We start from the raw sequence: 27695 nt of genomic DNA, 5'->3' as shown, positions 1-27695 counted from the left end.
TACTGATACTTTTTATTATTTCTTAGGTAAGTGGAGAGAGTTAATACATTCATCTTCCAATAAAGTGAGGGTTTTCAAAAATAAATCTCTTTACCACTATAATGAATGCCTTTTCCTCTTGTATATAGATTATATATTGAAAGGTTGTGTAAACTGGTATATGCTTTGTTCCAATTTTGTTTTACAAAAAGTTGCATACACATTAACCAACAATTAACCAATTCAAGAGCTAAACTACATACATTAAATGCTAGTACGTACTGAACAGACAACAGTTTAACAGCTCATCCTCACCATCCATTATCAAATGTACCTACAATTGTATGGTCAAATGTATGATCAACTGGAAGCAAGCATTCTAATTTTATGCTATGTACTGGAAATAAAAGTACTGTATAAGAAATTAATAGGCGTAATATGTTAAGTAGGTTCATACATTTATTTATGGCAATCACCAAAAATAGTGGACATTTCTAATATATTGAGAACAGGCCGACTTTTAACATTTTAATAACTACGTTAGAAAAAAAATGGTCTGAAAACTTGAAAAATATGGTGGATGGACATTAAACAAATATTATTCAATGAATCTACTATTGCAGTTTTCTCTATTGACATTCTTTTCTAGTACAATACATGTTAGAAGGTGGCAACACCGTGAGAACGACAGTTCAAACACAATAGATCATGAAATTTATATCCAACTGATGAAATAACTAAATTTGTAATGCAACCTGGCTCTTTTAATGCAATTATTTTTCCTGTTATTCTCCTAAAAATGTTTTTCCAACCTGTGCCTCCCGAGGACATTTTTTACATGGGTGACCCCTAATCAACTCTTTTAATAATGTTCTCCTACCTGGTGCACCAGAATGAAGGATGGGAAAAAAGAGAACAATGTGTGAGAGGCATGGATGATTGAACAGGTAGCTTAAGAGGGGTATAGATGTTAGGTGATGTGCATCCAGATTGGTGAAGGTAAGTATTGTATGGAGGCAGCCCTTGATGTGTACGGTGGTTATGTTCGTGTGAAACCTGTGTGAAGCAACAACCATGTAAATAACACAAAACTTGAGGAAAATTAAGGTTGTGCTTTAAAGATGTCTAAAAGTTACCGTTTCTCCACTACGCTAATAAATATACATTTTAACATTAAATATTAAGGCTCAATTCACTTTCTAGTAATACAAATCAATTAATTTCATTGTTTGGTGTCTGAATACAAAAATATAAACAAAGAGCTTTGCAAAACACAAGAATTGGGGCATGTGGGATTCTGACACACCACCAACGAGATGCAGGAGACCTATAGATCATCAAAAATCCACAAAAAAATCTTAACTGATAAATTCAATGGTGAACTTTGAAACATCAAAAAAAAAAAAAAAAAAAAAAAAAAAAAAAAAAAAAGTGCTTACGCCACCTAATCCTCACTCGCCTATCCCATTAAAAGTAAGCTGCCTGTGTAGTCCCAAGACAATATATTTGTAAGTACTGCTTATTATTTGACCAGTATTTGCAATACATACTAAAATGAAGATCTTTCACTTAATACTGTGTATGTTTTGGAAAGATTATTCAAGGATGTCTGTTCTTAATTCAGTGTGGTCATAGGAAATCAATAACAATATTAGTACTGTACCTTTTAAAATAAATTTTGTTGGAGTTCCTTTAGTTGGTAAAAGGTTGCTGGATAAGAAGATAGGGAGAAATATGGTTAGAGGATTGCACAAATGAGATATATAAACTCATCTGTGCGAGTTATTTGTCTTTTTACGTCAAACTCAAAAGAGTTACGCTACTTCTGGAAACTTTCCTTATTAGGACTGCTCAATAGTTCGGTCGATAGAGCCTTGACCTCACACGTGTGGGGTCCACTGTTCGAGTCTCCTAGAGCCCTGGTGAATGGAATGAGTTATGCAGAGACTGGTGTAGCACAAGTATGAAAGCTCTAAAGTAATACAAATGAGCAAACTATGATGTTTGTTGCATTAAAGTAAGAAACAAAAATTATAGAGAAATATTTTCAAGTCAGTAAATAGTAAGTTACTCTACTTTAGTAGCCCAAGGCATCTGAATACCTCAAAACACCAATGTGTCATGCATGACAAAATCTAAAATTACTGCATCAGTGTTTACATAATAAAAATTTAATGTAAAATATCAGAAGATAGTGGAATATCAATATAGCCATGTTAAATTATATAAATTATTATACAGTGATTTTTTGTAATTCATGGCAAGGGTTTGCAAATACTACAAGGTACTAACATAGGGATTAGGGGAGTATACAAAGATAGGTTGGCTATGTTGACTGAAAGGTCAACTTCACCATTTGACAAATCAAATGGTGAAGTATGCAAGTGACTTTTGAAGATGAATACCAAAATAGGCAGACATGCTAAGTGGGATGAGAATTAATCCTTGATACAGTACTTTAATCAACTTTGTACTTGTAAAATCTGAGGAGGCTACTCATAAGGCAGAATTTATTAGATTATTGTAAAATATTTACCATATCTATTGTACTGTATTTAAATTTGAAAAACATACACATGGTTTCATATATTTTGCAAGTCATTAGCATGGCCTGTAGCACAGTGGTAAGTGCAATCGGCTTTCAACCGATTATATTCGAGTTTGATATCCAGGCAGGGCGTGACATCCTTGGCAAGTTTTTTTACACCTGATGCTAATGTTTCCCTAGCAGTAAATACAGTACTGTATGTATCCAAGAGTTACGTAACTTGTCAATTGCATCCTGGAGAAGTAATTATCAAAAGAAGGCACCAAGCTAGGCAGACTATGTAGCACCATCAGTTTCAATGCATATTCAAAAAAGTGCTATGTATCACTTAGGATGCCAATATGAGAACAACAGCACATAAGGCGAGAGATATCAAAGGCATCAGTTACCAAGGACTCTATTGATGGTCAATTGATGCATCCTGAAGAAGGCATCACTGACCTAAGGAAACTTCAGTCTGACAGGTTTCTGATCTTAAGACACTGGGAAACCATTTCAGTCATACAGGGCATTGTCTGCTCCTGGATAGATGCAAATCAATGGATAAAAGTATTTTATTCAATTTATTTCCAGGTATAGTTTGCCAGATATCTAGTCATTCCATTGCTTGCAATTTGGGTATCATTATTCAATCATCTGTATATGTCAGCTTTTTATTGGAGATATTGGTATCTCTTAATTGCTTCTTGTGCCTGTGTCTGCCGCTTCATTTCCAGGTATTGTACCTGCAAAAGCTCGGTAATGTGAACCTAAATCTTCAGTTAACCAAAATGAATTCAGGTTTGAGTTCTTGATTATTAAACCTGAATAGGATTTTTGGTTAAAATGTTATATGCATTGTTGCCAAGTAAATGGCAAGAGTTAACTCTATAATTATAGGGAGTAACTGGGTAAATGGTGGGAGTTTTCATATGGAAAGGTAAATTGCAGATATGTTCATGTTTGGATATTCTTAATAGGAAATTTATTTAATTTGGAATATGATTCAGATTACTGAGCACAGACAGTAGTATATCTATGTGACTAGGTACATGGGAAAGCACGGATTGAGCTAGCAGAGTGGCACAGACCAAGGCTCGGAAGAAGCAGCTTTTTACATAACTAACGAAGAGCTTTTAGTCAGTTTGTATGAAGTGATGGAGTGCTGCTGTTAGAGGGGGTTTGCTAGATTTTGAAGCTAGTTTTCTGTGTTGTATTGAAAACATTTAAATGAATGGGAACCATTTTTAAACATATTAACCAACAATGTTTTCCAATATGGTACCAACTTTCTATCTTCTCTGGGCAAATACTGTACTCCACTTCATGAAATCATGAAACTATAACAATATTAACGATACTAGCACTGCATTTATATAACTTTAGATATTTAGTAAATTCCATAACAAAAACATGAACTTAATTCTGATAGTTTCTTCAAAGCTATCAAAACTTTTAATCTTGTTGTATATATTTTGTACATATGAAAACAAATGAGTAAATATTATAAAAAAAGAAGTGGATTCTGAAATTTAATTTTTACAGAAACTCGATATAAAATATTTAGTGGAATGGTCTATTTGTACAATTAATAAATTACTCTATAAAATACATTAGTTCCCACATATTGAGTGGACAGAAAAAAAATTCTTAACCCCTAAAGACTTATCGTCACACATTAAGGAGAACTGGTCAACATCATATTGCATTTAAACAAAACACAGTGCCTATACCCTGGAAACACAAACCGAAACCGTCTCTATTTTCCGCTTGTTACAACTTGTAATAAAGTTGTTACATCTTGGCTTAATGTATTTATGACGTATTAGAACGTTGTTACAACTTGCTATATTGGTTGTTATAACTGGTTAGGTGTTAAAACTTGTTCGAATGTTGTACCAACGTCATAGTTTCGGTGTGTGTTTGGAGGGTAGGCATCTGTGACACCACCCAGTGGTCACATGAGGCTTCTTGCCGTACCATCTTACAAATCCAAATGGTAGATATACATCTATTTTTGTAATGTACCCAAATGAAAATGGACACAAAGCCCATGCAAAATAAGGCAATTATCATTAGCAAATGATAGTTAACAGTAGTAACACCAAAAACAATTGAGGGGTAACAGTGCAGCAATAATAATTGTAGTACTGGTGGCAACAACCATGCATCAGAAGCAAGGGATAGAAGTAGAGATTATGGAAGCAATATGATGTTCACCAGTGCCCTATATGAAGTGTTGACTAATACCACACCTCATGACTAACAATGGTCAACATACAAGTTTCTCAGTATTTCCTTTACTTTTGCAAACATATCTAAAATGATTTTTTTTTTTTTTTGCCAGATGAGGGGTACTAACATGGGTACACTAACTGGGATGTTAGCAAATGTTTAAAGATCAACATATAGCCCAACAATGGACCTAAATATAAAAACTTAGTTCTGTAATACCAAATTTGCAATTAATAATAAAGGTAACTTTTACCCAAAGAAATCATATACACGTGATGCATCAATGTCAAAATCAGTAGGAGCCAGGAGGAGGATCCAAACCTATGCTCTGGGTACTAAAGCATGCGCTGGGTACTCCCAGGCACAGGTTCCAATCCTTCCCATGGCTCCTACCGATTTTCTCAAAAATAACTTTAGTGTGTTTCATTACGGTATAAGAATATATACTGTATTTTTTGGGGGGAGGGGGGCGCCAAAAGATACAGTAAAAATACTGGTATAGCTATTGAACATAAAAGAAACTACAGCACTGTGTAATTACTAATCAACAGCCTTGTTCAATTTCTAAATACATATACAGTAATGCAAAAACTAATAAAAAATCAATACATACTGTATTTGGAAGTTTACAATTTTTACTAATACAGTATTAATACAGCCAACCCACACATCTGAAAAGACAGGAAGGTGTCTGTGAGGTGAAAGAAGAGAAGATAAAACAAACTAAAATGTCATCTGTCATCACTTCCTTTCTTTTCAGATATGTGGGTTGGGTATCTAATTTTAAACTAAGTATGTTAGACTTACTTTTAATAACATTAATTCATTTAAAATATAAGTAAACTAAAATTAGAGATCCATAAAGTGACCAAGAATAAATAGTAAATCCAATTATTTTAAACACCTGCTGAAAAGAAAATATATACTTATGTTGCTCAAATTTATCAACAATACGATATTAATTTGCTTTTACCTTAATATATATTGTAGCAACTACTGTATGTAGTTATTTTTCGATCTCGTCTGATGGGTGGCGCACATGTGATGAATTGCTTTCTTTTGAATTTATATCAGTCGGTTTCTTCACAGCAGCAGCGGGCGTATAAATTTTTGTATCAATATGTGCATGCTTATACTCCAGAAGCATGTGGTTGGTGGGTGCTAACCCAATGCAGGCACGCAATATATTTTCAATACAGCTCCTTTGACGAAATAAAGAATTTATTACAGGGGTATTATGCGGAACCAATGGTGCTTTACACAAGTAGCTTAGAACTGACAAAACTGAATTAAAATTATCAAAATTGGATTCAAGTTCAGTCTTAAACTGAATTCGCTCAAAAAGTTCTGCAAGAATGACAAGATCAATGATCAAGGGACTGGCCAACAGGGAGTCTTCACAGGTGTTGTGAATGACAATTGTGTTTGTTCCACCCATCATTATTTCAGATGTGTACTCATCCATAGCACGTTTGCTGTCACCTACATGAGGTACATATTTGATGACTACACAGTGGTCAGGACCCATTCCGTCGGGAAACAGGATGTTGTTGGATTCCACCATATCATCCACAACACTACTCTTTGAGATCTGGAACAAAAGTAATAATATAGTATATAATATGCATAAAATTATATATATATATATATATATATATATATATATATATATATATATATATATATATATATATATATATATATATATATATATATATATAAAATTAATACTGTATAACATCTAACTTACATGAGGCAGATTTCAGGCAAGACTAAAGCTGCTGCTGCTGCTAATAACATTATTTTTATTAAGTCATAAAAAATGGAGAGAAGCATGTAATAAAGTGTCATGAAAAAGGAGGGCAGCTCGGGGGAGAGGCAGATCAGATAGGTTAGAAAGAGCAGCACGGAGGGTGAATAGATTCCAGTCCACCTTTTATCAATTAAAAGTAAGTATCAAAAGAAGGCACCAAGCTTGGGGAGACTATATACCACTTATCAATTATAAAAAAACAAAATAAAAAATCTTGAGAATAAAACCAAAATACAAACCTCCTTTGATCTGAAAGTCTGAGGAGCACTAAGATTCTTCCCATCATTATTGCCAAGGTGATTATAACTGACAATTGATCTTGGTTTAATTCCAGCACTCACTAAGAAGTCCACTAAAACAGACTTCATTTTTGTTTGACCTGACTTGAAGTCATCTCCTGCAATGAATACCTTTTTCTTCTCAGCCAGCTCAATGCAACCAGGTACAAATGTGTTTTGCGGTGATCCATTAATATACGTCACCTGAAGGAATTTACAAATGTACATTAATAAAAGACATTATCATATCTACATAAAAACTAAATTGTGTTCATAAAAAATATTTAATTTCAGTCTATAAAGTTGAAACAAGTTTGAGAGCAAACACCATTCAAGATGTTTCCTTCAAGATGTTTCCTTTCTTATGACTACTTCAGATCTTAATACACAGCTGATTCAACTGGAGCATCTCTACATCACTGTACTCCACTTCTCCAAGTTACTTAACGTGACAGTTCAAATATAACCAACATGCAGCAGGTCATTAACACACAACAATGGATGCTCATTAATCAAGAATATCTGTGGATGAACCAGTTTGAAGCTGCATATGGATTTGGGTTATTTGAGGTGTTGCACCACTCACTCCTTGGCAACCAAAATATTTTCTTTTATTGTAAACATTACAACTCATTTCTGCACATGTTAATACGAAAATAACATGGTAAAGTAATTTAGGCAGCATATTTGGGCGTTTCTGCCAGAAATGCTATGCGTGTTAGTGGTTTTGCAAGAATGTAAAAATTACCAATCTTATGTAATCTCACAAATTCATTGTACCTTCTTGTAAATAAAATTATTATTAATGATAGGGAAAGAGAACTTTGTGGCCCAGATTTAGCTTTTATCAAGATGAATAACCAAATATTTTGGATGCTCTTTGATAAAAGGTCTTGTCAAGCTCAAAATAAAAAAAAACCTAATTTGCTCTCTCAGGACACCAACTCGTTTTTTGAAGATTGCATCCATTTTGGAAAGGCATTAGTAAAAATTCATTCCAAGCAACATTAAAGGAGATACTGTACAAATCATTATTTGTTAGCAATATACGAATAAGTAAATTAAAACAAATTTTTGAATGTAACCTTCACCCTTTCTCAAGGTGCTGTACACAATATACAGTGAGAACATTATACACAGCACCTTGAGAAAGAATGTAGGTTGCGTCCAAAAATTAGTTTTTTAATACACTTATACATACAGTATATTAGGTCTTTCCTTCACCTTCATTCAAGCACTACGTCATTGTGGCGAGTGATGACCAAACACCACACCAGAAGATGAGGAGTCGACGACGTTTCAGTTCGACCTGGACCATTATCAAGTCAATTGTAGTACGTTTCTTCATACAAATCGCTCTTATTCCCATACTTCATGGGAAAATTAATCTGAGAGCAATCTTAATTACCACTTGTCATATGACACATCAACCATAAGAAATTAGAGCTGCAGTGAAAAGTGAAGTAAATTTATACTTTACCATCACGATTTCTCAAAGATTGATTGAAAATCTAGATATAAATTTTTTATGGGTGACCTGATAAGAGAAAATCAGTAATTTACTGTACATGGATCCAATAAATAAAGGTCCAGATTTTGGAGGCTATCCAGTAGGCTTACTGATCATTAGGTTACACTGAGACACATTTAGGTAATATAATTACATTGTTGGTCATCAACAAACTATATTGACACGTTCATCAGGCTGCCTTTTCTGGTGAAATGTCATTCAAGTGGCCTGAAGAAATAGTTAAATAAGTTTAAGTGTTCAAATTATATATTCTGAATGCAGGAAAAAGCATCAACTTTCTTACCCCTTCAAGAATACTGGCCACTGCAAACAAAGTTGATGGTGAAATCTCACTTTCATTGTTTTTAATACTATCCAGTAAATTTTCTGCAGTACCATTGATGTCAGGTATGATGTCACTGTATCTTTCTGTATTTGCTGTCCACAGTATTATGACTTTATCGACTCCACTTGTTTCCTTGAAATCCCTAATGTCATTCCTGATCTTATTTAAAAGTTCTTGCTTCGTGCCCGTTAAGACATTATCTGCCCGATCTGCTTGGTTGGCTGCGATGAATTCTGGAAAGTATGCTGAAGGACGAGGTTTTATTGTTTTCATGTACGGCTTTAACTGGACCTGCAAGTTGTAGTCAAGCACTCTAGCTCGCTCCATGGCATCAGCAAGGTTGAGTGATGAGATGTCCCAACCTGACAAAATCAAAGAATAATTAAGTGCTAATTACTCTTACTCTAATATTTGTTAACCTCTTAACTAAATTATTCATATATATATTTCTCCTTTGATGAGGTACAATGATTACAGAAACTCAGTACAACATTACCATAGCCAAACAGTATTTAATACTGAACAGTCCTGTCCCTAATTCTCCCACTCCTAGACATCTTGTTGACTAAAATTTAATTTAGTTTATATTATATTAGCCAAGAATTTTTTTTTTAGCAAACAATACCCTTTTAATACAGTGCAACCTTGTCTTTTCATATTCTAGGACAAACACATAGAAAGTTTATTGGGTCAGAACAGGGTCAACTGCTAAGATCTACACAGCGATTCTGATTTTGTTCAAATCAAGTGATTTGATTTTGCCTTAACTCAATCATGATTCTAGCAGTTACCCAGAGTTGAGAGTTACAGAAGCCTGAAATAGTGAGGGTTAGCATACTCATAAATGCTGATCACACAAAGCGATAGCCATTCCGTTAACAGCATGTACAAAAACAAATTTAACATACCATCAATAACAATGTCAGTTGGATCAACCATGGGTAGCAAGTCCTTCAAAGGTACATAAACTTCTCCTTGGGGTCCATTTCCTAAACACACTGTACTTGCTTGAGTTATAGAGCCTGTTGAAAAACAGTAACACTTCCTTAAAAACATAATACTTAAGGAGATACTAAATTACATTAAAAAAAAGTTTATCACCATTCACATTGAATTAAATATTTGTCAAGTTAGAGCAAAAATTACTTGAGCAGATTTGTCAAACATCACTACTCTATTTACTGACTTCTTGCATCACACTAAAAAGGAATACCTGCACTTGGATTAAATGCTGATACAATTCTACTTTCAATTAAAGCACAGATAAACAACACCGCCAATCAAATAGAAGTCCATTACAATATACAGATTTAAATATAATTACCTAAGTAGTTAGCCTTCTTCACTCCATCTTTTGTATTCCACGTCATGTTGTATTTGTTGGCAAGGATGGCCGCTACAACTGTGGTACCATTGTTACCACCAACACCCACCAGCATCAGTCCAAGCTTTGGCACCTGGTCCATACATAGCACATTAGCAATGTACCATACCGTACTGTATTATAAAACAATATACAGTATATTTTTGGGGGACAGCAATGGATCAAGAAATTTATTCCCAGTGATTTCTGCCAGGCACATCTCAATGCAAACAATACTGCTACTGTATTCTTAAAATACATATTTTTATCACTGCATGAAATACAATTTATGAATCATTTTTCCAGACTTTCCTTGACAAAATACTACATAATCAGATTTGACACTGGATGTCAAAGAACATATATCCATGCAAATTCTAATGTACTAGTACTGCAGAATACAGTACTTGAGTAATCAATGAAAAGCATTTTAAAGGACTGTACTGCTTTTGATATAAATCATTTAGAATACTGTAATTTGAAAATTAGCACAATCTGTAAGGCTCATAACAAATAACAGAATATCTAAACCATTAACATGTGCAAGCACACATTCTAAAGGGATCCGATGCCTGACCCTACAAGCACATCATAAGCACACACACTTAATTTTTAAGGTTACACACACCTTTCTTTGCGTTTTAAAGGTATACTTTGTAACAGTTGGTGTTGCAATCAACGTCCCTTTACTGTCTGTCCATACATTAGTATTTGTGTAGTTGTAATCTGCTTCAATATAATCAGCTGTGTATCTCACAGCTGGACTTTCTATCTTGATATGGGCCATTTTCACTGAAAATATAACAAATGTTACTACCAAGTTAAAACTGACACTAAGAACATTGAAACCTTTTGAAAATATACATACTGCACTGTACATATGTAACTGTGTGCTCACATAAGATATTTTAATAGTGCTGAACAGTATCAAATCTCTAGGAAACCTACCAGCAGTAGCCATCAAGGTGAATTTGTAGTTCAACATCTCTTAAGAGTCAGGATACACATGATTATATTTTTAGTGTAAGATAATATCAGCAGTACAAATTGCCATATCTCTACTTGCCAAAGAACCTAATTGAGTAACATATATATATACAAGAGTAGGTAGGGAAGGTTATATATATTCGATCTACAGTAGACCAAGAGCCAAGTTAACTAGTCTTGATACACACACAGTACAGTATAGGTAAATGACAATGTATAAAATGTAGGACTAAAATGTTCATACCTGTATAAACTGAATCATAAATACCACCAATACACAAGAGTTAAACCTTAACCTCTGCCTCACAATCCCTGAACTGTAGTCGTTAAGATGTTTATCCACATCACAACACAACAGATCAACAGCTGCCCAACTTACCTCATACAGCAGCATGGGCTTGGCTCTGTTATGTCTTAGGAGCGCCATTTAACATGTCTCCTGCATTATGTTATCCATACTCACACACGTCAACTACTTTGCACAACAGATGGTTTGTACATCTATCTTTAAACTTCAAGTAACCTGTCCCTAGCCTGCGATACTGTACTGATTAAGATTGTGTGATGTATAGTGCATCAATAGCAAGATTAAACTACTGTATAAACAATATTAAATATTTCATAGACAATTTGCACAAATGTTAAAACCTAACCAAGCCAGCGGTATTGTGCAACGTGCTGTGTAGCCTGCGTGCGTGCGACTGTGAGCAGCACTTGGTCCAGTTTAGCTCCCTCGGTTCTAATTAACTGCATGGGTCACCATGTTCGGTTAGATTTGTATTGTTACGGCCAACAACAATTTGCATATTGTACACTCCATACTTATCATGCGAGCACAAACTGTCCTAAATCACACCTCACTGGATATGTGACATCAGGTTATTATAATATTCCTATGGCCCCTTATACTGCCTTAAATATAAGTAATTATTTTGGCCTTAATTATAATGCTTGCTGCGTGTGGTGAGTCGCACTACACCCGAGGGCCCTGAACTACACACCTGGAGGCCCTGAACCACACACCCGAGGGCCCCTGAACCACACACCCGAGGGCCCCTGAACTACACACCCAAGGGCCCTGAACCACACACCCGAGGGCCCTGAATCACACACCCGGGGCCCTGAACCACACACACCCGGCCCCTCCCCCCTAGAATACCACTAACGTCAGGACGCCCATTAGTGACACACAGTCACCAGCTGAGGCCTCTTCCCCTACCACACCACATGAGATGAAGGTGCGGAGGCTGAGCACCTGCACACCACCACTCAAGACGCTGAATGAGGTGTAAAGTAACGGGTGAGTGAGGAAGGCTGGGAGCTCACCGGTGTGTGGTGTTGACTGATGGCGGCGACGCTGCAGACGACGCCCCGCACCCAGCCCTCAGCTGGAACATTATCCCCTCTATATCACCTCATTATACTCCACAAATATAACTTCCTCTTATAATAAATATTTAAAAGCAAATATTAAGTTCGATTAATTTTATATTAATTAATTTTTTTTTCTCGCCGCTGCCTTTTATATATGAGATCGTTGTCACTGTGATAAAGATGCAGCATCAGCAATACTATTTAACAGACAAGCTGCTGTACTACGGGCTACTCATGTCCTGTGTCACCTCTGGGGTGGCTTAATCTTCATAAGTCAATCTAAGACGGCTTAATCTTTATCATCGTACCGCTGTTTGCAGGCGCTAACCCGTTACCTGCGCACCAGCGGGCAACCTGTATGCAAACTGCTGCCAACCTCATTCAACAGTTTCAATTTAATATTCCTATTCTTTACACAAATTTGCCCGAAGATCACTATATCTATAATTATATAATTCATTAACAACCCGTCCTCGACTCGGTCCATTACATCCAGTAGTTGACCCCACAGGTTGGAAGGAATGTTAACTTGTATTTGTATTTGTATAACTAGGGACAAGATTTGAGTTAGTGCTAATGAGTTTGGAGCGAGTATATTACTGGCATAATCTAGTCGCTACAAATATATACTCAAGAATAGAAAAGGAAGGGACAATTATAGGAACAGGGGTTACACATACAAATGAAACCAATAATAGGCAAAAGCATTTCCGACAAAACTTTAAATAATTTAGATAGAAAAATATATTTAAAGAGGAACAGGGGTAAACACTTAATACTAAATGAGAAATATCTGACATAAGTGAGAATGTTAAAAAATATAACAACTGATATACAATATAGGTGATAATGATGAGAGGCACAGATTTTTACATTATGGAACCTGTAGTTCTAGCAACAGTACAGTAGTTTTTAACATTAATAACAGAAAAACAATACTAGGATGTAATTTAGTAAAGGTACTACAACAAAACATTAAGTAAAAGTAGTAAAATTTAATGTTTAATGGGATTTGGATTAGTTCTACATGTACAGAGGTAGCTGTAATACAAACTAGCCACCAATACAGTAAACAATACAGCAGCAATGCCTCAAAGTGAGCTCGAGAAACACCTATAAACCCAACACATGAAACAGGTACAGTACTAAGGGCAGGGTTCATCAACCACTTACGAAACCAGTACACTTTTCCTCTTCATGACGGCTTTGTTTATATCTATTGAACATGAGCTCCGAAACCATACGAGGTTATTTATAACAATAATAATCTTAAGTTGTGAAATTACAAGCTAGTACACTGTATAATGAATGCTAACCAGAGAGAATGGGCAGTTGTCTTAGCTCCATAAGCGAGGGTCCGACGCCGTCACAATAACATCATCTTCTTGATTACGGATTAGATTAGATAACATGCAAACTGCACCTACTATCAAGACGAAGAAGAAGAATAGATAAGCAGTCATCTGGAGGATAAACTTTTCATGCAAACTGCACCTACCATCAAGAAGAAGATTAGAGAAGTGGGGTTTATACGTAACAATTTGCACACATCGGTACAGTTGTTGCTGAACCGGTGTACAAGTGTGAGAGGTGGACACTTAACAGCAAGACTGACGTGTCTCCAAGACTCCTGGCACACCACGCAACAACTTTAGACCTGCTTGATACCTTGTTCCATCTCCCAAGATTGTCGTCGTCCCTCAACACGAACTTGTTCCAGCTGGGCGCCGGACCTTGCCACCTTCACTCGTACGCTGGGACGCGTGGTGACCATTGGTTCTCGATACTGGCATTAGACATTCCTCAACAGCCGCCTAGATTGATACGATGCATGGTTCATTTATCATTAGGGGTCACAGGAAAGTTGATATACCTCTTCTTGTTTTCTCGGGGTAGATCTTTGAGCTGGGAGATGGTGTCTGGTGACAGATTAGCAGAGGTCTTGGAGTTAATGGGTGTTATTGGGCTCCTAGGGTGCTCTTAGGGTGGGTTGCATTGCTCTGCTGCTGGAGGGCATTAGAAGACATTTCTACATTTTGCCTGACCATGCTTGAGTTTAGGGAGTTCGTCACGATTCTGCTGTTAGGCCATGACTTTGTTCAGCTATCCAGAGTTAAAATAAATGAAGAATGTTAAAATAATTTTAAATAGCATGTGTGGTTCTGGGTAAGCAAAAGAATAACTATCAACATCTAAGGTGTTAGATATTATAAAGAAAATATTAAAATTTCCAGTTTGCTTAGTATAAAAAAAAAAAAATAACACAGAATATAAAAAATACTGTTTACTATAGTTACCTTAAGACTCTGTCACAGGGGTAAAAGTCATCACTCATCAACTATTTACTTTTCATTGATAGTGAAATAAAAATACTGTACACTTAATATCTTGTAAGAAAACTTTGTTGCATGAATTGAAAGATAAGTTATCTATAAAATGACACCACAGTCATTAAAATTATATTGCATTATGTAATAATGGGGAGAACAGTAGTGTATGAACTTTATTTCAAGAGCAGAAATGGTAATTTTAATTTCCCATTTACCAGGTACAGCACTGTGTTGGGTTGCAGGTTTCGTCAGCTTGCAGCACGTCGCCTGAGCAGGGATGTTGCCTATGCCTCTTCTGTCCCTCAAGTGTGCATAGTCGGCAGTGGTCCAGCTGGCTTCTATACTGCTCAACAAATACTTAAGGTTTTCTTTAATTGTATTCTTTTTACCACAAGGTAAAGTTATTATTAGTCTGCCAGCAACAGTTTTCAGTCTCTTCTAGCAAAGGGGGACACTCTTACTTAAAGCCTGGCATAAAACTAAATTAAAAATATAAAAAATTCTTCAAATACGTTTAGTATATAGTATTAGGTTTACATGTGAAAATATTGAAAATGTCTAAAAAGGAAACAATAGGTTTATAACTTGCAGTATTTTAGGTGAGAGAAAACTTAGTTTCAGATGTTTCTAAAGTTGATAACATGAAATTAAGCAAACCCTGATGTGTGCAGATTAGGTAACCTATACACAGAAAATGGACAATTCCCATTCATTTGACATATAATACTATTATTGTACTGTGTTTTTTTACTGTTTTCCTGAGCTTCAAGTTGGATAAATTAAAAGATTTTTTTTATTTATGAACTGTCATTCAGTATGAGTAGGTGACCTAAAATATGATTATAGTTTCTAGAATCTCAGAAGATGACTTAATCATTAGGTGACTTGACAATTAGTTGTAATGTAGATCAGTGTTCCCAACTTTTTGGGAAATGGGCTTATTTTCTAATATTAAAACGAACCCCTTGATGGTCACAGCCCACTGATTGGAAACACCGATTTATAATATATTTAAAGATTTTAAAGAAAAGTTTGGTTTATTATAACTAAAAAACACAAAATCTACACATTTGTACTGGTTATACCGGTGAATCTCATGTAAAAAGGACCACGTGTGCCACAGTGGTTGATCTCCTTAATCGGGATAATTCGTGCCAGTGTTATTGAGCATACTATTTTAAAATAAACATCAAACATTACAAATAATTTTAAATTATATAATATACAGTACAATAATGTTAAAAATATAAAAAATTAATTGAGAGTAGATGAATGTTCATTCAGACATTTACTGAGAATTCTCCAGTGTGCCATATCTTCTCACAGGAGAGGGACAGATTGAGAAGACTTTCACTGCATCCAGGATGAGAAGGTTATACTTTCCCAGACTGGAGTTCATAGTGTCCCTGTGGGGAGTGGAATAGTATGTAAGGAAACAACAGAGTAATCTGTTCTACATTTAAAGCCTTATTTATTTTCAGAGTTGTGCAACAGCACAAGTAGATATGTATGAAAAACTGCCAGTTCCATTTGGTTTGGTTCGTTATGGCGTTGCACCAGATCACCCAGAAGTAAAAAACTGCATCAATACCTTTACGCAGACTGCTGCCAAGGATAGATTTTCATTTTTAGGCAATGTGAATATTGGAAGTGATGTTACCTTCAGCCAGCTGAAGAAAGCTTATCATGCAGTTGTTTTGGTAGGTGTGAAATTTTATAATTTTTATTTATTTATATGTATACAAGAGTACAGTACTTGCATTCTTGTGAAGCCACTGACACACACAGCATTTTGGGCAGGTCCTTAATCCTAATTTTCCCCTAGAATATGATCTGGCAAATTGTTTAACAACCAGGTACCCATTCACTGTTGGGTGAACAGAGGCTACAGTGAAGGATTGGTGCCCAGTCATTCCTCGCCAGCCAGGATACGAACCCAGGCCAAAGCACTCGTGAAGCGCCGGGTTAGTGCTTTACCACTGCGCCACAGAGACTGCCCTGAATCAGCTGTTGATGCTAAACATTTAGCTTCTTAATCTGTTTGTTTCACAGGAAGATTTTTTAAAAACATTTATCATGCTCTTGTGTAAAAAGACATAGATAATAGATTATGGTGTACAGTGTCAAAATTTGCTGATGATACTAAATTAGGAAACAAAGTTATTCTGTAACACCAATTAAGGAACAGAGAATACAAGCTAACTTAATCACCTTAGTAAACTGGACTTAACGAATGGGAGAGGAATTTTAATGACAAATGTGTACTACTGTATTACATATCTGAAACAATAATGAAAAGTCAAGCATCTATTTGAACAATATAAAGCTGATGAAATTAGATAAAAGACTGAGGAATGATAATGGCTAATGATTTGAAGCAAAGTAAGCAGTGCAATGATGCTGTAGAGAAAGTCAGTAGAATATTAGGTTTCATATAGTCCATCTTATACTGCATTTACAATATACGTAGTAGGTCCCCCTTCTCTACCGAGGGGTAGGGGTACCTATTAACAAAAAATTACTTTGACTTGTGTTCCTTCAGCTCCTCTTCCATTTCAAGTAGAAGTTATTATTATAAAAGTTGCATTATAAGGGTCCAGGTAGTAAAGGCGGGTTCATTCTCGACGCACAATCGAGAATTCCCAGTTCGAATCCTGGGCGGGACATAAATGGTTGGGCACATTTCCTTTCACCTAATTCTGCTGTTCACCTAGCAGTGAGTAGGTATTCAGGAGTTAGTCAGCTCTTGGGGTTGCATCCTGGGTGAGTTCAGTAATTCAGCCTGGGAAAGGGGGGGGGACCGAATTTGGGAAGCCAAAACGTGTATGCATACACTCTGGCTTCCTGTCCCCAACACAATGAATTAATTAATTAATAATGTTATAATAAATCATCTAGGAGTGTTTACACTTCTTTGACACAAATGTTGTTCTATTACTGTATACATTTTAATATACTTTTCAACATTATATACAGTTTTGTCTCTAGTAGAGTCCAGTAAATTGTGATAGCATACCTTCCTTTCAGGCATATGGTGCTGCACAAGATACAGCATTAAATATTCCTGGAGAGTCTTTACACAACGTTTTATCTGCACGGGAGTTTGTTGGATGGTATAATGGTTTACCTGAAGATGCCGATTTAAAGGTTGACCTGGATGTTGAGTCAGTAGCAGTTATTGGCCAAGGAAATGTTGCTGTGGATGTTGCTAGAGTTCTACTCACACCTGTTGACATATTAAAAGTAGGTATCATTCTGGGGAAGCCCCTTGTGGCTCTCTGATGTTATTCTCACTGATAGTGTACCAACTACTACCTTACCTTGCGGTTACCTTGCCATGATTTCGGGGCTCAATGTCCCTGTGGCCTGGTCCTCGACCAGTCCTCCTGGACTAGGTTGCATCAGCTGCAGAGTTCTGAGTAAACCCAGGACATGTTTGAAAACATGTCCTGGATTGATATCCTGGCATGGGGGATTAGAGGTTAAAAAGGTTTCAGGTAGCCTGGTATCTTGTGCCTGGGCCCAAGTACTGTAATCTTGAGTGGCTTTGGGTCGTTTCGCTCGTCTGTGTGTGCCTTTGTCCTGACTCGTGCGGTGCTTCCTCCTCCCTGGTAGGTGCTCATTTGTTTTCCTTCTCCGTGGGTAGTTAGCTTCAGGGAGCCACAAGAGGCTCTTTTCCCAGAAGCCCAGTGTTGAATGTAAGGAAATCCCAATTTCTGGGTGAGCCACAGGGGCTCCCTGAAACCCTCCTTCCAGGTCATCGGGGTGTTGGTTACATATACATACAGTACTGTACCATAAAACTGAGGGTGGAGTAGCCCACTGATGTCCAGCTACCTCCTCCCCCATATGATTGATGGAGGTGGGGCAAATGAGTTTGTGTTAGTTTGGAGAGATTTTGATCATTTGTTTACACAGTTCTTTCTGTGATTTTAGAGGCTACGGTCTCTATTCAAGCCAGCAGTGGTATATTTTGTCTCGCTGACTCTCTGGATGCTTTCCCGCTGGTAGCACAAATAAATAAATGCTACCATTCCCTGCACCTTTGTGAGGAGGCCAGGTTCTGGCACTGATCCCAGGTAGGCCAATAGTATAGAATAACCTCAGTTGATGTGACCTTATTAGTTGGTACACTGTTAGTGATAGTAGCTTCAGGGAGCCACCAGGGGTCCCCAGAAACTGGCATTTCATTACATTTAATGCTCATTTCTTAATAAGAGTTATTAAAAATACTGATGCATACAGTAATTAGTGTTGGTTTTCACTTGAGAGAAAATGTGTTTCTCACATTTCTTATTTCTCATTATTATTTGTATTAAGGATAATGTTTAGCCTGTTGTAATAATAATTCAATGTCTTGAATGATATAATTTGGGTAACAAAATATTCTTTGTAATACACAGAATACAGATATTCCAGAGAATGTACTCGAGAGCTTGAGCAGTAGCCGTGTGAAACGTGTGACCCTCATTGGTCGTCGAGGCCCAGAGCACATTGCCTTGACTATCAAGGAACTGAGAGAGATGATCAACCTTCAGGGGTGTAGGCCTCTTTTCAGACAAGATGATTATCAACACTTAAGAGGCCTTATTCCAAGTTAGTCACAATGAGCACAGGTATCACTCATTGCAGTTCTTATGCAAAACTACACTGTACAGTAGAGTATTAGTTATTTAAATCCTTGGTAGCATTAGAAAGATTGATGATTGGGCTTCTCTGCCATCCCATATTCTACTGGCACTGGGTAGGGACGCATGTGTTGGGAAAGATGAAAAGGCATTAAGAAAATTTGTATTTTAAGTCATCAGAAATAGTTAAATAGAGCAATATTTGCAGTAAATGCTTTGGGACTGTACTAGCATGAGTGGGAGTTCATCTATCTTTTTTCCTTCCAGTTCAGATTTTTTCTGTACAGTATTATCAAAGTAGGAAACCTTTCGGGCCACATTCTTCCAGCTTCCATGTAAGAGAAAGCCCAGAAAATCTTCTCTCATGTTACCCTCAATCAATGGCCTATAAAGGGCAGTATTTTAGGACATGTCCTATTTCTTATATACAGTATATCAATGACTTGCCATATGTGTCTAACCTTCTTAAACTTGTACTATTTGCTGATGACATTACCTTCATCTTTTCAAACTCCAACCCACACACACACTTACTAATATTGTAAATAACAAGTTTAAAAAGTCCATTCATGGATGTCAACCAACTTGCTACACCCACACTCCACACATTCTCTTGTACTATTTACCTTTTATATATATATATATATATATATATATATATATATATATATATATATATATATATATATATATATATATAATACATATATATACATATATATACATATATATATATATATATATACATATATATATATATATAATACATATATATACATATATATACATATATATATATATATATATATATATATATATATATATATATATATATATATATATATATATATATATATATATATATATATATAAAATAAGATCCTAACATGATATATAACTTAAAACACATGAGCAAAGCATCACCTGAGTGAGTGCTAACATGTGCTTCTCTTGGTTTCTCAATAGTGAATGATGGTATCTTACATACAGTAACTATGAAGACTGCTTGATTCTAGCACAAGTAAATTAATATACACTAACTGCTTTGCTTATGTCATGAAGTTATCAGATATGTATCACACACATTTCAAAACATAGAGGGTAAAAACAATACAGTATTAGAAGAATGAGCGGTTATATATACAATACGTACTGTATTAAGTTGGTTTAGATCTTATTATAGAACAATAATTAAAAAAAATCCCATTAATAGATTTACCACGACCACGTAAGAGACTGCTTGAGCTTCTGGCTAAGACAGCATTAGACAAGCCTGATGCCAAGCTTGCTTCTTCGTGGGCTGCTTCAGAGAGAGACTGGAGTTTTCGCTTTCTGCTGAGCCCTCGTGAAATTCTCGCTGCACCTGGTGGTCAAGCTGTTTGTGGAATTTTGCTTGGTAAAAATAGGTATACAATACATTTCATGCACAGTAATGTATTTTAGGATTTTTTATTTTTTGTTTTAACTTAAGAATTTTCAAACTAGGGTGAAGTAGCAAATCTCAATTACAAAATAAAAATAAATTGCTTTATATGTGTAGTAGTTATGTTCCTTTTAACTTCACAAATAAACTTAGAAATATGCTTTGTACCAGACTAGATGGATGTACATATACAGTATATATCACTAGGATCCGAGAGCCATTTTGGTTCCGGAGGAAAAAGTAATCTTGCAAGGTGTCTTTCCTCTTAAAACAGGACAGCAAGCTCCTGGGAGAGAACAGTCTCATATCCCACCAAGGAAACTACCTGCTACTACACCCACATGTTCTAAAAACCACTTTTCACTCACTGCACGTGACTTTTTGCCATTTTGAACATTACTTAGTCATTCAGAACCTATGGGTTTTTAGCCAAGAAGTAGCACTCTGTGGTGCTACTGGGATGAGGCCTGGGATGATGAAAAATAAAGTCATTCAAAAGTCAGTCTCGCTATGGCAATTCAACTGAACGAACTCATTTGAGGTCACTGAGACCCCTAAGATCAGCAGCTAGTACGACAGGAAAAAGAGGGATTAAAGTTATGTACTTCTCAAGGCATGTGCATAGGGATGACAAGCTGAATAACCCAGCTGGGTGCTCCCCAGACCTTTTAGACTGTGCCTCTGACCTCTGAGCTGTGCCAAGGATCATTTGGCTTGGTGCCCTGCATCTTTCGACTCTGTGTTCTGGGACTCTGGATTGTGTTCATGTGTTGGACTCTGGTTCTGTGCTTTGGATCTCCATGTTATGTGCCTCAGGTTGAGTGTGAGGTATCTATAGTCTGGGTGTCCTGGTAGGCTTCTAAGGTCCCAGGAGTCAGATATGAAGTGGTAGCCATGCATCTCATTACACCTAATATTCTATTTTTCAAATAGCTTTTTTTGGATAGACAGCTCATGCCATACACAAAAAAGCTAATATCAGGGTGCTGTAGCTGAATCACTTCTTTCCTTCAATCTTGATTTGTCTAACTGCATTCCTGAAACTTGATGGAGCTTTCCATCATTATCTTCCTTCTTATGGTCCGGTATAGTTCTTTGTCATTAGAATAGATGGGGGGAGCCTCTTGTGGCTTCCACTGAGTATCTCACTGAGGTACTCCTACTACTGCTGCGCATTAGCTGTGAGTGGACGAGTTCGGCCTACCTGGGGTCAGAACCAGAATGTGCCCCCTTCCCCCTCACAGAGAAGTAGAGAGCAGGCGACTCTCCACCACCTCGCCATGAGTGGCATGTGGTGGCAACCATGTTTCAGGTGTTTTTGAGTGGCCTTTCATTTGTGTCGCTCAACGTCAGCTTGTATACTCCCATTCTTTCCTGAGATGTGGGCTTTGTGCCCAGATGCCTTTGTTGTTGGCATTCCTTATTTTGGAAGTCTCTTGGGCTCTCATGCACTATCTGAGCCGGCTTGGTCTTTGGACCGTGGTCTTTCGTTTCTTTCTTCTCCGTGGTGTTCAGTGTCTCCTTTGGTCTAGGATGGCTTCTTCTAGGCTTTGCTTTTGGCTTTCCTTACCTCCAGTTGTAGGGTTGGGGAGTTTCATGCTTCTCTCTGGCAGCAGGGGTTTTGTTCTTTTGGCTCTGTGGGTGGTTTGTTCATATGCAGCCAGTTCCTTTTCTGGTGAAGAACAAGTCAGTTCGCTTCCGCAGGCATCCCTTGGTGATTGATGCTTGGTTACTTCGGCCAGGGAGCCACAAAGGCTCCCCCAAGAAAACCAGTATTGAATGTAATGAAACGTCAATTTCTGGGTGAGCCTCGGTGGCTCCCTGACACCCTCCCTCCCTCCCTCCAGGTCATCAGGGTTTTTCCTCACATCTACCATAGAACTAAAGGCTGTGTCACTGGCTGACCGTGAGCTACCCCCTCCACCCAAATAGGCGTGGGAGGTGGGGCAAATGAGCTGGTGCCTGTTTTGAAACTTTTGATCATTTGTTTACATTGTTGGGGAGTTCTGGTAGTTCATGAGGTTACAGTCTCATCTTTAGCTAGTTGTGGGTTGTTTTGTCTCACTGACTTTCTGGATGCCTTTCCCAATGGTGGCGTAAATAAATTGATTAATGCAACTGCACCCTGTGCCTCTGTGAGGAGGGGGGGGGGGGGCAGTTTCTGGCTCTTGGTCCCTGGTAGGCCAGATAGAATTCCACAGCTGATGCGACTCAGTAGATGGTTCACTGATCTGTGATGGTAGCTTCAGGGAGCCGCCGGGGCTCACCCAGAAATTGGTGTTTCATTACATTCAACACTGGTTTTTTACCAAATGTCCTCTAATAATATCTTTATAAAACTATATTTAATTTCTGCAAAGTTAGTTTTGATGGTGAGTTTAACTTTGTTATAGATCGTTCATATTTTTATAGACTTGAGGGTGATGGCTTGAACCAGAGGGCTGTGCAGACAGATGAAACTGAAACTCTCGAGTGTGGCTTAGTCCTACGAAGCATAGGCTACAGAGGCATCAATATTGATTCCTTGCTACCCTTCAATGAACAATTGGGAACAATTTCCAATGACGGAGGAAGAGTGACTGGTCACAATGGTAATCCTTTTTATTTCCTCTATCCAATTCAGATTTGTGTGTAATATAGATATTCCACAGGGATATACAGGGGATCGAACCAAGATGCTGGTTCGATCTCTGTACAGCTCCAATGAGTTTCTCATCAAATCTCATCAAATACTGTATAATGTTACAAAGGCAAAATTAGGTACACAGTATCTGATTTTAGAGAGAGAGTATAAACTTTGTTATATTTTGTATATGGCAATGAAAATTCAGTTTGTTGTCTATGTAAACATGAAGAAATTTCACATTCCTTGCTTGTGGGGGCTGAGCTATGGCTCTTTGATCCCACCTCTCAACTGTCAGTTGACTGCTGTACAGAATCCTGAGCCTACTGGGCTCTATCATATCTACATTTGAAACTGTGTATGGTGTCAGCCTCAACCACGTCACATGTGTGTATCTGTTTATGGTTTACATGGCGTAGCTCAAGGTCATGGCATCCTCTGTCATTATTTGCCCATTTATAATATATGTAAATTAATGTTCATTTTAAATTGTTAAGTAATTTATATAGCTGTTTATTAAAAAAAACTTGTTAGGTTCTTGATGTAAGCAATTTTAATTTTCAAATGAGGTTTGCAGATTGCCAAATGTCGAAGGTTATATAATTATTTTAAATAATAATAATTTTACTATTATCCCCTTCAGGTGTATATGTTAGTGGATGGATCAGCACTGGTCCAGTTGGTGTGATATTGTCTACCATGACAAGTGGTTTTAGTACAGGCAAAGCCATTGTGGCAGACATCGAGGCAGGCCTGGTGGATGCCTCACAACCTCGAGGTGGAAATGTAGAAATTATGAATATTTTGAAAGAGAGAGGTTAGTACATTCTGTTAAAGAACCTGAAACAGTTCATTTTACAATGTAACCAAACTCGCTGATCACTGGCTCTTAGTGATGCCTCATATTTTAAGTTCTCTGCATCTTCATTTTGGGTAAATGCCAGGCCTAAGGTAAGTGGTAAATCACCTCTTGTTGGCTCCCTGATATGCAGCCACAGGAAGTGTTTGAAGTGTCCATAAATCTTGCTCTCCGTGTTTTATCTTCCCTGCGAGGCTCCTTTGACCAGTCTATTCTCCTGTGGTTAAAATCCCCAAGTATTAGGATCTTTGCTTTAACTCTCCTTGCCACTGTGGTACTCAGGAGTTGGGCAACTGTTGTGGGTTATGTCTCTGGGAAGGTCAGCAGTTGGCCAAGGGAACCTCAGTACATCTTAACAGGCTTCCTGCTTCTGACAATAGAAAACCATATTTAATTACAGTATATTGATTTTATTATCAATACTATTTGATCATTAGTTTCATAAATTCATTGGTTGTCTGTCACTTACGAAGTTGGCAGTGATATAGTTTTTCTTTGCAGTTGAGAAAGATGAACAAACTGTATCACATTCAGAATCCTTGTAAACTACCATCTGTCAGTGTGAGTGTAGCAAATACACGACATTCATATGTTATAATTTCTGGTGTTGGGGACAGGAAGCCTGTACATAAGGTTATTAGGTTTCCCCCTAGGCAAACTACTGACCTCCAGAATGCAACCCCACAACAAAGTTTAGCAGTTGCTAAACTGCTTGGTACCTATTTACTGCTAGGTGAACAGAAACATCATCTGAAAGAAAACATGTCCAATCATTTCTCTCTCCCCCCCCCCCCCCCCCCCGGGATTTAACCCGAGATCCTTAATAATGAGTTGAGGACATCTTTATCTTGCGTGTATTTGGCATTCTTTTATATCATAGTGATGCAGTACCATGCATCTTCTCTGAGGGTTGTACAGTCTTGCAAAATTTTAAACATTAAATATTATTATTATTGGAGAAAAATAATGGTACTGTACTGTATTTAAGGAGATTTTCATACACTGTAGCATTAATACAGTACTGTATCTGATTTAATTGTGATTCCTTTTCCTATATTAACTGGATCTAAATAAAATACAATATCACTAGTTTTTTTTTCCAGTTTTGACCCTTGTGTGCCTTGCCGATAATACTTTATGATTTTATCCCCAGGAGTACGACCCGTATCATTTGACGAGTGGACTCGCCTGGACAAATATGAAGTAGAGGCTGGAACCAAGCTTGGCAAGCCTCGAGAGAAAGTTTGTAATATTAAGCAAATGATGAACATAATTTACCAGTGAGAGAGTATGAGGTAGAGTGTATACCTTTATTCATAGTCAAAGGAGCCAGCAGCTTTAACAAAGATCAACAAATAGCATACAAATAAAATATATAGAAATTTTATTGAATATGAAAACCTTATCCAATACTGTAACTATTTTATGTACACTTCACATAGTTCTCTTTCTTTTTCTCATGCTTTCTATTTATCCTTCCTTTTGTCTATGTTTCCATCATTATTTTTCATTTTAACCTATTCTTTTCTATTGTTGCTTTCTCTCTCTCTCTCATATTTCAAAAGTAATAATCTGTAGAAATGTGCCAAAATAATTGCATAAATTAGTGTACAGTAGTTTCTCTTGTATTTTTCCAGTAAAAGACCACACTATTTTTATGCGAGCCTAAAAGGACTTCTAATGCATCAGTAATGTTAAGAAAAATAAGATTAAATGACAAGCCTACATTTGTCAATAATGTAAAACATGGTTCTGTATAAATTTGTACTGAACAAAACATCCATAAATAAAAACTCACACCTGATTCTGTCAGGAATAATTAGTTCTTGTTCAGTCACTATTATGAGAGCTATAACGAGTCAACCCGTCCTCTCGAATAGTAATATTGTACATCGCATTTTGATGTATATAATCCCCCCAAGGTCAAAAACTGATGTATTACAGGGTTTCAGTAATGCAGTTGGGTTCGTTCTAGGTTCACAATCAGGAATTCCGGGTGCAAATTCTGGGCAAGACAGAAATAGTTGGGCACATTTCCCATCACCTAATGCTCCAGTTCACCTAGCTAGTACTAAATAAGTACCCAGGAGTTAGTCAGCTTGTTGTGGAGTTGCATCCTGGGAGGGTCAGTAGTTCACTAGAAAGCTATTTTTTACTTGTTGTTTTGACAAACTAACCTAACTTAACCTTCTTAGGCCTAATACATGATATCTGAGGCCTAATATAGTACATATGTGTGCTGTACTAGGCCTAGGAATATTTGTTTTTTTAACTTTATTTTTAAAGAATTCTTTACTAATCAGTATACTACAATCTAAAACCTAAGTACGTATGAATTCGTAACTATTGACGACCATCACAAGAGGTACAATCTAAATGGGAAGATGGGTTGCTTTCTGTGACATCGTCTCACACCAAAGGTCTCATGCTCTTTTGGCTAATTGACCTATGAACTTGCAAATTGAGGCAAACTTGAGTGATAAGTTGTAATTAAATATTGGAAACTGTGTGTGGCGTCATGGTGATATTTCTAAAAATGCATGCATTTCAGTTTTGGTATAATTTAACATGTTCCCTTTGCTTTATTAAAATTTATTAACTCGAGGTGTTTGGTATAATCCTTTTTCTACAAAATTCTTTATATACCAACTAATCGGAATCTGATATCTGACATTGAGACCGAAAAGTTAAATGAATAAATTAATTTAGCCATTAAGCAAAGTCCCGAACACACCAGAGAAGGGTACAATGTAAGGGCAGCATTAGTGGGCACCAGTGAACAAATCCGTAAGTGAATGCAACCTGAGTACAACTGAAGCGAAGCCCACACAGCCAGCCAGAAAAAAAACACATAAAGCTAACACTAAACTAATGAACACAACAACAAACAGATCAACTTTACAGGACGAAGGAAGTCCAAAGATGGCTACCATCTAGGGTAAGACAGAAGTGGTTGAGCGTGTTTCCTATCACCTAATGCCTCTGTGCACCTAGCAATAGATAACCAGGAGTTAGCCAACTTTTTATATGGTTTCATCATGGGGAGGATCAGTAATGCGACCTTGGAAAAAAAAAACTCGATATTAGCCTGTAATATGCACTGTATGAATAAACTGGCTTCCTGTCCCGCGACACAATGAATTAATTATTAAACTAGGTACAAAGGAGTTTGTCGGCTTGTTGTGGTATTGCATCCTGGGGAAACCCTGGAAACAAACCGAAACTGTCTCTATTTTCCGCTTGTTACAACTTGTAATAGAGTTGTTACATCTTGGCTTAACATGTTTATACCGTATTAGAACGTAGTTACAACTTGTTATATTGGTTGTTATAACTGGTTAGGAAGTGTTAAAACTTGTTCGAACGTTGTACCAACGTCGTAGTTTCGGTGTGTGTTTGGTGGGAGGTCAGTTATTTTAC

The 27695-nt window shown here is 36.9% G+C and overlaps 2 protein-coding genes across 10 annotated transcripts; one reads left to right on the top strand and one right to left on the bottom strand.

Annotated features, from left to right (window-relative positions):
* Nucleotides 1-13774, bottom strand: Inos (Inositol-3-phosphate synthase). Of its 9 annotated transcripts, none has more exons than XM_069327719.1 (8): nt 12365-12523; nt 10680-10843; nt 10013-10145; nt 9597-9710; nt 8647-9050; nt 6794-7036; nt 5715-6332; nt 1-5412 (listed from the first exon to the last, which is right to left on the bottom strand). In XM_069327719.1, exons 2-7 carry the CDS (start codon nt 10836-10838, stop codon nt 5748-5750), a joined length of 1638 nt encoding a protein of 545 aa, XP_069183820.1. In that variant the 5' UTR covers nt 10839-10843; nt 12365-12523; the 3' UTR covers nt 1-5412; nt 5715-5747. The 9 variants fall into 9 exon arrangements, with proteins under 9 accessions (XP_069183820.1, XP_069183815.1, XP_069183816.1 ...); XM_069327714.1 differs by lacking the exon at nt 12365-12523 and adding an exon at nt 11000-11051; XM_069327715.1 differs by lacking the exon at nt 12365-12523 and adding an exon at nt 11000-11051 and having other exon boundaries at nt 1-1898.
* On the top strand, nt 13595-26876 carry dare (NADPH:adrenodoxin oxidoreductase, mitochondrial). Its single transcript, XM_069327720.1, has 9 exons — nt 13595-13659; nt 14961-15105; nt 16224-16442; nt 17770-17985; nt 19146-19338; nt 20584-20776; nt 23206-23384; nt 24060-24233; nt 25429-26876. Exons 1-9 carry the CDS (start codon nt 13610-13612, stop codon nt 25557-25559), a joined length of 1500 nt encoding a protein of 499 aa, XP_069183821.1. The 5' UTR covers nt 13595-13609; the 3' UTR covers nt 25560-26876.
* The last annotated feature ends 819 nt before the right edge of the window (nt 26877-27695 follow it).

This window comes from Procambarus clarkii, chromosome 20 (genome assembly GCF_040958095.1).
Source record: "Procambarus clarkii isolate CNS0578487 chromosome 20, FALCON_Pclarkii_2.0, whole genome shotgun sequence".
Taxonomy (NCBI): Eukaryota; Metazoa; Arthropoda; class Malacostraca; order Decapoda; family Cambaridae; genus Procambarus; species Procambarus clarkii.
This window is presented reverse-complemented; position numbering and strand designations above follow the sequence as displayed.